Here is a 13,722-nt window from a genome sequence, read left to right on the forward strand (position 1 = left end):
CTCTTTAAATTATTGGTTGTATTAATTCCAATTTATTTATGCATTGTTTTTTGTGTGTTAGATTAGTATTATAACGCTGTGTTGTCCTCGCTGTCTAAATGCTTTGCACAGAATATTAAGTTCTTGTGAAAAGAAGAATGGACAAAAATACACATAAATTTTCACATTGTGAACTAGTATACACTCTATTTTAATGAGTCAAGTATAAATACCACTATCAAGTTCCGTCAGTCATTTTTACCTTTCTATCACCTAAGTAATTTTACCTTTCTATCACCTAAGTAATGTTTCAGATAGTAGTGACAATCAAGTGGCATGTTATTTGTCATGGTGGCTCCATCCATTGTGTAGTCCCATTTTATAATATTCCTCAATTCTTGATTAATTCCATAAATTATTTGCAACATCTTCTTCATCTCTTCTTCATCCTTCCATTTGCTTTCTTCTAAATACTTCCATTTACTTTTTTTACTATTCTCCTAAATTTTCCAATTTTTTTTAGCATCAACAACTTCATTAGCCAAAATAAAATAATTACACTTCAATTCAACCTTCAGTATTCATAGATTCGAGAACATTTCACATAAGATGCATAGTATTTATCATCATAAACAGAACAAGAAATCATCATAACAGACAATGAAGAAACAATCTCCCTAGGTTTCATTCTGTCGCAGACTCAAACACCACTGCATCAAGTCCATGCAAACACTTGCCGTTGTTGTAGTCGAACTTCTTCTTTCTATTCTTTAGAGCAAAAGAGGAGCCACCACAAGCACTTACACCAGTTTAGGATATGTTCTTTCTTCATTGATATTCTGACATTTTGATACGTTAGGATTTACAAATCTCCAATATGAACTAACGCGAAGAAGATTTTAAAAAATCTCATTTTAACGTTTAACCTCGTATTTATTTTTATTTATTAAATCCAAGTCACGCATTGTACAAAGCCACCATGACAAATAACATGCTATCTGATAGTCACTATTACCAGAAAAGTTACTCAGACGACAAAAGAGTAAAAATGATTAAAAGAGATTGATATCAGTGTGTACACATAACTGATTAAAATATTGAAATATACATTAGTTTACCGCGTGAAAATTCATATGTACTTTTGTTTATTCTTCCTCTCGTAAAATTTAGATTATATGAAATTCTATACACTTTTTTTTTTTGGTAAAATAACAACGTGCTTCAAGAATCGGAAAAGATTTGAGTATTCTTTTTCTTATAATTTATATTTTTTCAATACATAAATAGACCAAGCTAGTTTGGCTTTGCTATTGAAGATTTCAAAGGCATTTTTTAAAAGAAAGCACTTAGGATTTTCCTTCTTTTATTTAAAACATTTTCTCCAAAAGATGTACAACAGTAAAATTCTGCAAAATCTTAGAATGAAATTTGTTTCAACAAATTCATAGAATCATAATAAATGATGTGATAGGGGGTGAAATGTTTGTATAAGGCATAAGGCGATAATTAGATATAGGCTGAAAATGAGATTAATACCCAAAAAGCTCAGATAATAGTGTGACCTAATAGAAAGTGACAGTTTAAATTATGCATGAGAGAGTCATAATTGAGAGCATATATATAACTTCTTATAATAGATAACTAATTTCCTAATAATAACTACAAACGACTAATATAATTATTTTATTGAAACCAATCTTGATTCTCCCTCAACCTAAGAGGTCAAAGAAGAAAAGACCCTAGGTCTGCTACTTTCATGAAATATGGAAAATAATGCACTATTATTTTGCTTCTGAAGTACCTACTCCGTAACAGTGAATCATTCTATTATCTTAATTCTTCATTATCATACATGAGTTTCACGTGGTGCATTTTAAGACATTTTAGACGGGTGACACTCTAAGCTGACTTGAGTCCAATTTAATTCAACAGCTAATTGACAATCGATATTTCAATTCAGCCTTTTTAATTTGTTAGACTTCGTATTAGAGTTTGCTTCTTTGATGTGGATCTAGAAGTAACTAATAGAGTACCTATTATTAGACTTTGACCCCCCAAAATTGATCAGAATCAGAAATTGATTTGAGATCCAGAGAGATTGAAATTGACTTTTTGATAATGCAACAGGTCAAGGTGCCTAAACTATATCAAAATCTATTTGGTAACAACATTTGAGACTTCATGGGATTATTATACATGAACTTGCACACCTTCTTGATGCAATGTGACCTCTAGTTTTGTGATTGTCATATTACAGGACCCACCACTACTAACCTAATAAGATTCGGTTCATCCATTAGAATATTGCTGTAAGTTGAAGTTTTAGGCCTTGTTTGGAACCAGTAGCATAAGAAGACAGGCCATAGACAATTCATTATTGTACCTTTCAATGAAGAGTGAAGATTACTCATTTTATAATAGAAAAAAATCGTCTACAAATTTAGTTAGAATCTTCACTCTTCGCCGAAGAATTCCCAAAGAATTAACACGGATGAAGAGACAGAGAGAAATCCATCCTAGCCATTGTAAGGGTAGTAATAGCAATTTTCACCCAAATCATGCCTGGGGGGTTATTATAGACGAGATATACTGTCAAGGAGAGTCAGCAAAGAAGTCAATGTTCAGAACATATCTCAAAAGAATGTGGATTCGAGTCCTTTCCATTGCTATGAACACTCTTTTCATAAGCACAGACATATACTCTGACCTTGGTTGACTGACCAATATTAAAGCCACCTAAACTTTGTCAATACCCATAAAAGAAGGGACAAGACACTATAGTCAATACCCAGAATTCTTGGCGGAAGAACTTCTAAGATTGCTTGGAATCTTTTCTCACTCTGCTCTTAGAATATTCTAATGACGAGAGAACAATTACAAGAGTTGATAACAAGGCTGCACTAAATGTAATGACAAAGACTAGGTTAGAATGTGCCTTTTTCCCAGAAGGAATTCTCCAAAGAACATCAGCTTCATACATAACATCAGCATCATTGTTGGTCAATTTGAAGAAATAATTTTGATTTTCTGACCTTTCCTTTGTGCTGCAGCGCACCAGAATATCAGGCATACCAAGTTCAACTGTGGAGTAGCCACTTTCATTTAGAGGCTGCAATAGAAGGAGAAGGAACGAAAGAAAATTAGGCAACACAAGAATAGTCTAATATTCAAAGAAAACTAATTTTTGTTCTTTTCCATGTTACAACTACGAAGATGTTAGAAGTTTTAAGACTACTAGTAAAATTAAATTATCCTGATGAATAGATATGATATTTGATTATTAATGACTAAGTAGATACTGTCACCTCATTTCATCCAATAACTCATGATTTCTATTGAAGGTTTCCACAAATATTTTCTGACTCAATAGCATTTCTCATTTTCAGATGGGGTTAAATTCCACGAGGACAATAAATATTTTGAAATTTTATTGGTGCTTCCAGAACTTTCAAAACAAGAAAGGATGCCATTGCCACTCGACACTACTAGAACCGATAACAGTAGAGTCTTACCGCAAATAGAAGACAATGAGTTTCCCATCTTTATATCATAGCAAATGCAAGACTATAAGCTTTTATTTTTTAAACATTAGATTAAAAAATATATAACTACACAGAGCTAATTGAAAATGGAACTAAAAAAGAAGGGTAATTGAACTTAATAGCCTCTTACTTGATATCGCGCATGCAATGGAAGCTCAATCTTGATATCAGTTGGCTCTAGAAATTTATTTGGGTCAACAACCAAATGTATTTCAACAGCAGAACGATTAGACAAGAAGGAAGGAAGTTCCAGATTTGTATCACCAAAGACATCAACATCATTGAAGACTGCAAGGAAAGAAAAAAGTTTATTGGCATGAAAAAATGATAGTCCTTTTTTTTGTGTCTAAAAATTAGGGTTTTTTTAAAAAAAGTGATAGTCTTGAAACTATGAATTTCTTTTCCTTTTTATTCTGAAGCATGTAAAGTACATACCACCACGCTGAACAAGTCGCTGTAGTTCAAATGGATCAGCAAAAACACCGGTAGGTAGTCTTTCAATAATTATGAAGTCACACGAGGAGCTTAGAAGTTGGGACGAAGACTCTGATCGCCGAGCTTGAAATTTTAGTAATGTAGACACATGACGATGAGAACCTTCGCCAATAAGCTCTCGCTTCAGAACTGACAATCTTGGCACAAAATCATGGTTTTTTGGAAGCACTTGACACAAACCAACATTGTCTTCTTGAGACATAAAATTATCAAAAACTGAATCATGTAATTCTATGTGCCTGTCAAAATAAGATTGCATCACAAATTTCTTGATGGGATGAAAGGTTCTGTCATTTCCACTGTTGAAGTTTGAATTTGCAGAATCCACAATCTAGAATTGCAAAACACAATTTGCCAAAATTAAAAGAAAACAAGGGCATGATGTGGGTGTCCATATGAGCACGAGCATGATTGCATTGAATTCTTTCTTGTGTGTATCAAAGATAATAATCATAAAATTCGATTATTGCTTTTGTCTATCAGAAGTGACTTGGACTAGAATTCTCCAAAATGAGAAATCTTACACTGAAAAAATTAAAAAAAATTGTTTCCATTTGTATAAATATATTGCATTGAGTGTAGATCCCATTCCTTGATTTACAAGATTCTCACTTTAAAGGGTACAAAAGTACAAAACCAAGAAGGTAATAGACCAAGCACAACTGACAAATCTGTATAGGTATGATCTAAAATTCTAAATTGCACTAAACAAACATGTAATGTATTTTTATTTTGATAGGAAAATAAATACTATTGGAGAGTGAAGAGAGTAAGAGACAAATTAACTAAGAGGATATGAGATAGCTTACAGGAGATGATATAAATGAACTCCACACCAACAAATATATACACAGTCCAATAAATTGCCTCCAAGTCTTCATGGAGATACTGAGTAACACCACAAATTTGAAACAGGTGAAAGATTAGAGAATCACTAACTAAATGATCAATGAATCACATATGCCATTTGTTTTCAGCTCCTGCATCATAGTTCATAGATGACAACTTGGCCAATTGAGAAGACATACTAATGTTCCTTCTTTTTCACCCCAAAAGAAAAGGCAATAATCATGCTAATAATCATCATTTTTTTGGGGCAAAATTACTGGGATATCTATTCAAGGCTAGTTAACTATGAAATATAGGCAGTGTTTGTTCAGTCAAAGCACACCACCATTTGCATTTTCTAAAATAAATCATTAAAATTCTGATTGTTTAACGAGTGCTTAAAAGTTGTATCAGACATTTACTGGATATAATAAAAGGGGTGCGCATACACACAGAGAAGAGCTCACATGGAAAAAGACCTTACCTGTACACGTAAGTAAACCACCAAAAAGTTTCACTTAAGATCTTTGGAGTTACTACAGCACCAGCTAATTGAATTAAGATGAGACACAATCCTCTACAAAAGAATTGTATGTCTTTGGCCACATCAACACTGAAGAAGCAGTAGGTTTATTTTCTGTTCAACTTTTCCAATCAAGACCTTGAACAGAACTGCAATAAATAAATAAATAAAATTATAAACACAAACAAAAGGATAAAGAGCATGAAGGATAAGAAACCCTCAGCCTTGATATCAAGAACAGTAACTTACAAGCCTAAATCAAGTGTTGACAAAGAAAAAGGTTCAAATTAAGTTGAAAAATGATTCAGAACATAAAGGATGACTTATTGTGGTAAAAGGATTCACTTATGTAGTTTGACAAGATGACATACATTTTCCAAAGAACAGAGCACAACATGCATAACATGCTCTGTGGGTACATAGTTTAAATTCCCACAAACGCTTAACTCTACTTGAAGTGCAGACTCACTTTGAAAATTACAATGGTTGGAGTTGTCAAACTTTCCTACCTTTGGGGAGTAAATTCTTATATGAACTCTTAATTGTTGCGTGGAAAGGGGAGAGAAAAGATATGTGCTTTCCTACAATAAAAAAAAAAATAAAAAAAAAAAAGCAAAAATGCAAATCAATTTGTGTACAAATTGTCTTTATATCAAACTCAATTATACACAAGTTTGGGAGTCTATTTTACCTATAGTTTTTCTTTAGGAATGTACTGGTTAATTTTGTTCAACATGTATCGGGATTATTAGACTTTTATATGTTTTAATGTTTTTCAGTTGTATTCTGTTCAGTTTTGAAGAAGGCATCCATAGGAGCTTAAAATTTAAGATATTTTATTTTGGTAGGCAGCAATTAAGATGCTAGTAAGTTATGTCTTCTGTTCTCTTCATTATAAAGTTAAAATGTTAAATCATGAAAATTTTATGTACTATAATTATGTTTATTTACAAATGCTTTTGTCAATGTATATTCTATCCGGCATAAGGACTGAGTCCACAATTCAAGTCTGCAGTAGCTCAACAAATATATGTTAACTCTCAAGCTTGATAACCATGTTGCAGATTGTCAAACAATCCAACAACAATCAGCTTTCAAAAAACTGTTATATATGTGACAAAAATGTGTAATATAATTTCCATTTTGGTGAACATAGGTGGAATAAGCATTATGCCATTATATCTTCATCTAGCATCATAAAACAACAGGAAAATCCAAACTTCACATGAAACATGTATGCTGAAGCCTATTGACATCCATATAAAAATCAACCAATCTCCCTAAGCACTTTAGCAAATTCCAAGACACCAATTCAATTCATACAAAAATTAGCTCGTGCACTTATGCTAGAGAGCTAACATATCAGTGTTTCTTAAGTCTTGAAATATATGGCTTGCTAGGTAAAAAAAAACAAAAAAACAAAAACAAAAACTTGTTCATCAAAAGAGACTGACAAATGAGATGTGGGAATGTATTCCAAACTCCAAGCACATTCATAACAGCACAAGAAGCCTGACTAATTCCAAAAGAACTTCAATTTGAGCATTATTATTATAAAGAACCCCTCAATGCACAATGAATACAACCACAAGGGTATATTAATGCTCACATGTAAATAGCAATATCATCTGTTTAAAAACAAAAACAAAAACTTGTCCATCAAAAGAGACTGACAAATGAGATGTGGGAATGTATTCCAAACTCCAAGCACATTCATAACAGCACAAGAAGCCTGACTAATTCCAAAAGAACTTCAATTTGAGCATTATTATTATAAAGAACCCCTCAATGGCCAATGAATACAACCACAAGGGTATATTAATGCTCACATGTAAATAGCAATATCATGTGTTTAAAATGAGTCTTTGACTTTTTTCTCTCAGCCAAATCACTACTGCATTGGAAATTAAGAACTTCATAGAAATGCTTTGCACCACTTAATGTCACACATATCAAGCATATCCACATTCTTTTGCACTTAGATTGGGTATAGAAACAATATCAAATAAATCTCCCACCTCATCTGATAGTGAAAAATGTGCATCAGCTTGCTGTATGAGACAAAAAGTGCATACAAATAACATAACTCAGCATCCAAGAGTAAAAAATGGATTGTATCAAAAAGCAATGAATTGAACAAACTACAGGAAAGACAGTGAAACTGTGAAATGTACCATTGGCAATAAAAGCACAAGGAATGTGACATTCCATTATCATTCCTTGGCCAATGAAAAATAACATCAACGGATCTGAAACAATTTCGTCATCCTCAGACACGAGAAAGGTATCAATGAACAACCAACTCGCTGTAAAGATGACTCCAAAATTTCCAGCTTGCAAAAAATTAGGAACAAAAATTATAAAATTATAAAAGAAAAAAAAAACTGAAGATATAAATGAGTCGAGAACAACATTTAGCAGCACGAAACGAATATGAAATAGCATTGTACTGTGATCATTTGGATTCCAAGGACTAAGCACTTTGCTTCAAGAGAGTGATCTGCGGCTATTCCAAACTCGATATATGAAGGTTAAGCGCGATCTAAACCCTAGGAGAAAAGGGTGTAAATTTATTTGTCTAGCTGGTTCAATTTTCCACAAACTGGATTCAATTTTTGAACCAGTTAAAACAAACCGAACCAATTCAAACCGGTTGGATTCGGCATAGTTCAGTTTCAGTTTCTCAACATCACTATCCACAGGATCGGGGTCTGGGTTCCTGGGTTTCCTTGGCAGGGCTCGTTGGCCCTGCAGAGCATGGGCAATAATTCAAGATATCCAAATGCTTTTGGTCTAACGGGGACTCCTTGGGATGGAGTGAGGGGTGTACATGGGCCCGGTGAAACTGAGTTTGCCCTAACACAAACCCGGCCCTAAATATGTACCGGACGTATTTTATAGACCCTACCCCGGCCCTAAACCCGATGAAACCTAAACACTTTCGGGCCACAATTATACCGAGTAAAAACCGGGCTTTTACTAATAATTGGTTACAAAGAAGTTGCTAGCCAAAGTTGAACTTGAATCTCTCCATGAATCACAATTCCAGATGCTAGGAGACACAAAATGTAAATGCTAATGCTAGTCATATCAATCCCAAAACTTATTGAATTCTCTATGCCTTTCTTTCTCTCACTCATCTCAACCTTTTCCTAACCTTTATGTGAACAAACTTGAGGATGAACGAGGAAGGAACAAAGAATCTATAATATGTGTACATGTATCTCTGAATTAGTTGTGTAACTGTGTCAACTTACAAGACCAGCCGAATCAATTTATCAGCACAGAAAGTGAACCTTCTCTTTTTCTTTTCCATCATTGCATTTAACATCTTTGAGACTTTCTGTCTCTAACTTCATTCTCCCATGCTGCCCTTGAATTCATCAATAGCAATGCACAAACATTAGAACACAGTGCTGGTAAAAAAGAAAATCCAAGAAGATGGTATTCAGCAACAAATCACCAATAATTATTATTCAAGGTTCTGAAAATCAGACCGGTCATCAAACTGCTTTAGTTACTGATTTACTAGTTTATTGGTCCAACCGGTCCAACCAGTGGTTCAACCAGAAAAATCGTTTTAGAATAAAATAATAAATAAATTATAAAGGACCAAAGATGAGGGTACTCCAAGAACTCCTATTAGATGCAACAGCATTCAACATTATCACATATTCTCACACACACACACACACACAAAGCCTTAACTCAGAGAACAACCACAGCAAGTGACTTGGAAAGAAAATGTAAACACCGAAACAATCACAAGCATACAGAACATGTGAATATTATTATAGCAAAAATAATAATAAAATAGCTCTTTTAATGCGTCTCCGAAAATATCCCAAATCAAGAAAACTACATAATCTGATCCATTTGATTGAGAAAGCTACATATATTAGAAAAATTAAGAATCAACTAAAAGAAAAAGAAAAGGAAGGCCTGGTTGATTCGATTCAATTGCCTGAGATGAAGAATCAAACAGGGCTGAGAAGCTGAGAGTTTAAATGTTAAACCTCAATATTCAAGTAACATGACTCCATTATTGTTATTATTACACCCTTCTAATGTCACAAATTCAATATATATTATAGTCAGTTGACACTTGTGTATTCACAACTTGGCCTCATCATTCTGATTCATACCTTAAGTAGAAGAAAAAGTCCCAATAAGCTTTCATTACAATTTTATCCAGAGAATTGGGGCTTTGGTTCGGAGTTCATGCCAATGATAATGACGAGATGGATGAATCCGTGAATCAGTAACATAGGCAGTGCAAATTTTAACAAAGTTCACCACAATGATTAACAACAACAATTCAGCAACATGCAGAAATACAGGGAGAAGGGAAATCTGGAAAAGAGAGAACACTAAACCAAAACATTAACCAATAATCACACTAAACCTGCAACCAGCAATTACAAAACAGCAACAAACATTAGTACATTATAAAACATTCCAAAACAATGATGACACTAAACCTGCATAGTAAATAATCTCAAAGACAATGATCACCAATATCCAGCAAATAAACAATAAATACACAACAACAATTTAGCAAATAAACAAGAACAAGACCTAAATAGAAAATCCAACAAATTAAGTTGCAGCAACCTAACAATTTGACAAATTAAAACAACAGCAGCCCAACAATTTAGCAAATCAACTTAACAAATTCAAGAACAGAAAATCACAAAAAAAATAAAATAAAATAACAGAAAAACACAAGAACAATTAGCAAATTTACAAGTTCACAATAACAGTTAAAAAATTTACCAGAAGAACACTAATGCAAGTGGAATCATCATGCTAACATGTTTTCTGCAAAGATGCTATTTGTACAGCCAAAAATTTCCTAATTACTATGATCCAATTATTCTAATTTCACATGCAATCAACTTACCAAGTTTCTAAAAGCTAGAAATTATAAAACCAACTAGAAATATGGTTAAAGCATTTCATCAAACATGTTGAGTGCGGTAAAATTAAAACGAAATAAGAGAATTCAAAGCTTAATTTCAATGTGATAGAGAAGAGAACATAACTATTGTAACTTTAATTTGTTTATGAAAAAATCCAAACCACTACCAAATCAAATAATTACTTACTGTAATAGAAATCAGAAGTTGCAGAGTTTGAAGAAGAGTATTGGTGTTGTCTGAGTGTATTGTCTGGTGGCGGGTTTAGGGAACTCACGGCGGGGACAAAAGCGAGCAGTCCGATGGCTGAGTGGAGCGCACGGGTTGGTCGCAGAGTTTGAAGCAGAGCAACGTGGCTTCCAGACGAACGCGAACTCGAACGGTGAACAGCGAGCGAACGCGAACGGTGAACGCCGAGCGAACGCGAACGGCGAAGAACGCGAACGAAGACGCGAGCGTGAACGGCAAACAAACGGCGACGGACGCGCGGCTGAGCAGACAAAGACGACGGACGCCGAGCTCGAGGAAGCAACCGCGATCGGTGACAGCGAACAGGGGTTGAAGATTTGGAGCACGAGGGAAGCTAGATGACGGATGGCGAACTTTGAGTGCGACGGACGGCGGCAGTATGCCACTCCTCGTGGCGGTGGTGCAGGATTACAGTGCAAGGGTTTTGTGGTTGGGTTTGAGTGATTTCTCTGACGGAAAGAAAGAAAAGGGGAAAGGGAGAAAGAAACGAATGAGCATCCCTTTTTGTGTAAACCGGCCGGGTTCCGGTTCGGTCCGACCGGCCGGTTTTCGTCCGGTTCAACGGTTTTTTGCCGATTTTCTGATTACTGGTTTTACATGCCTGACTGGATCATTAGTGTTGCTAGTTTGCGGTTAAACTGGTTCAACCGATCGGTCTCCGTTCGATTTTCAAAACATAAGCATTGACATATTTTAATTAAAATCAGAACAAATCAACAATAATCAAAACAAATCAGAACCAAATAAGAATAACAAATCAACAATAATCAGAACATGTTTCAATTAAAATCAGAATATATAAAAAACAAACAAGGAGAACAAAACAACAATAATCAGAACATATTTTAATAAATTCAGAACAAATCACCATTATATGTAATTAAAATCAAAACAGATCAGAACCAAACAAAGAACAAATCAACAATAATCAGAAGTTTAGAACAACAAATCAACCTTAGAAATTATAATAATAAGTTCTGAACAAATCTAGCATTATAGATTATAATAACAAAGCTCAGCCCTTAATCCTAGTTTAGAAAAAAAAAAAAAAGTTCAGAAGCATTACCAGAACCAGCGCCGAGAAGAAGAAGAGTGGCTGAGCAAGGGCTTGTGACCTTCCTCACCAAAAGAGCACCAGCGCCGAGAAGAAAAGGAGCAGGGGAAGAAGAGGCGGAGCAGCGCCGAGGAGAAGAGGAGCAGGAGCAGAGCAGTGACCTTCACACTTCTGAACCAGTTCAAGATCTGCAAAAGCATTTCCAGCCCAAACCGAATCTTTGGACCGGACCGTATACATCCCTCAGTCTCATTCACAGCAACGTCGGCCAGGGGGCTCGTGACTGAGGCAACATCATTTTGGAAACTGGGTCGGGTAGTTTTGGATGTCGGATTTGGGTTCTTGGGCATGGCCCAAGTCCAACAAAAAAAACTGCTTAAACTCTCGTTTTTATCATTAAAAGGTTAGCAATTATTCTCTTTTACATGTTGTGCAGCCATATGTGAATGATAAGAATGTGTCCAATTATCCATCACTTTGTGCATCACAACAACATGGCCGCAAAAATTGGTGTCTCCGGTCTTCCTGAAGTTTTTTTTTTTAAAAAAAAAAAATTAATTGAAATTAGATCTTCTAATTTCACTTTTACAAAATAAAAAATTTAAAAGTTTATAATATTAAAATCAGATTTCTAATTTCACCTTTTACAACATAGCAAAAATAAAAAATTATAATATTAAAGACTCACATGTAATTGTTTTCATGTGAAGTTATTAATAAAAAATTGTTAGATAATAAATGAGTTAAACATATCAAATTAACTAATAATTTTTAACTATTAACTCTATATAATAACAACTGTATTGCGTTTTCACCGTATTAAAATGACTAACTTGAAACTTAAATAATTTGAAATACAAATCATACTAAAATTGGCTCATTAAGCAATGATAAAATGATGATAGAGAACTAACACATTTGAATTTCTGAAGTTCAACATTTGAAAACTGAAATTTGATACAATTCATCCAGTGTATTCTACTCTATGTCTAAATGGATGGGTACACATATTTCTAAAGAAGGTCGATGTAATTTTTTTTATATTTCTTTTTAGGCTCACTTTCCTATATCATATATTTCTTAATAGAAAATAGGATTCGTGTGAGTTCCTTATCAACAAAATTTAATAAAACAGGTGTTAAAAACAAGAGACTAAATTAGAGGAATGATTTGTATATTATTAAGTGTCATTAAGTTGTCTATTCAAGTTGTTTGGAATGATATAATATAAAAGGGTATTTATAAATACTAAGAGAATCGTAATAATAAAGACGTAATCTCCTATAATAAATATTCAGATATGCTAAATAATGCTAATTGATTCTAATTGATCCTAATTATATTCTAATATCCCCAAAAACTCAAGTGACAACTTGAGTTTGAAACTCATTTAAAACAAGGAAAAAAGGAGAAAAAAAACTGCATAAACTGATAAAACTGGTGCAGACGGAACTGCTGCAAAGAAGCGCAGACGGAACTGCCGCTTGTCGGAAGGAAAGCGCAGACGGAACTGCCGCTTGTTGGAAGGAAGCGCAAACGGAACTGCCACTTGTCGGAAGGAAGCGCAGATGGAACTGCCACAAAGAAATGCAGACGTAATTGCCACAAGGAAACATAGACGAAACGCAGATGGAACTGCTACGAGAGAATGCAGATGGAACTGCCACAAGAGAACGCAGACGGAACTGCCACGAGAGAAACACAGACGGAACTGCCGAAAGAGAGCAAAAACTATATGATATCTTCATGAGAATAGAAAAACAGCGGATGACATTGGTGTTTGATCACTATTCGACTCGAAAAGGCACAAGGCGGAGAGAATAAGCTAGTCGGTGCGGTGAAAAAGCATCAAAGGAGTGACAAAAGATAAAGAAAGATGGCATAGAAAAAAAAGTACAAAAACTACGGTGATTTCACCGCAAGGAAAACAACCTATCATCTTCAAGGAGGATACCATGGCTCTGATACCATGTTAGAAACAAGAGACTAAAGTTGAGGAAGGATTTGTATATTATTGAGTGTAATCAAGTTGTCTATTCGAGTTGTCTGGAATGATACAATATAAAATAGTATTTATAGATACTAAGAGAATTGTAATAATAAAGACGTAATCTCCTATAATAAATATTCAGA

At 34.3% G+C, this 13,722-nt stretch overlaps 1 protein-coding gene across 1 annotated transcript; it reads right to left on the bottom strand.

The window, feature by feature from the left end:
- Positions 2,373-11,016, bottom strand: LOC107605477 (phosphatidylinositol-glycan biosynthesis class X protein). The gene is made up of 8 exons (XM_021105236.1): positions 10,476-11,016; positions 8,625-8,740; positions 5,877-5,948; positions 5,329-5,516; positions 4,826-4,904; positions 3,957-4,347; positions 3,652-3,809; positions 2,373-3,088 (listed from the first exon to the last, which is right to left on the bottom strand). Exons 5-8 carry the CDS (start codon positions 4,895-4,897, stop codon positions 2,792-2,794), a joined length of 918 nt encoding a protein of 305 aa, XP_020960895.1. The 5' UTR covers positions 4,898-4,904; positions 5,329-5,516; positions 5,877-5,948; positions 8,625-8,740; positions 10,476-11,016; the 3' UTR covers positions 2,373-2,791.

This window comes from Arachis ipaensis, chromosome B06 (genome assembly GCF_000816755.2).
Source record: "Arachis ipaensis cultivar K30076 chromosome B06, Araip1.1, whole genome shotgun sequence".
NCBI classification, from domain to species: Eukaryota; Viridiplantae; Streptophyta; class Magnoliopsida; order Fabales; family Fabaceae; genus Arachis; species Arachis ipaensis.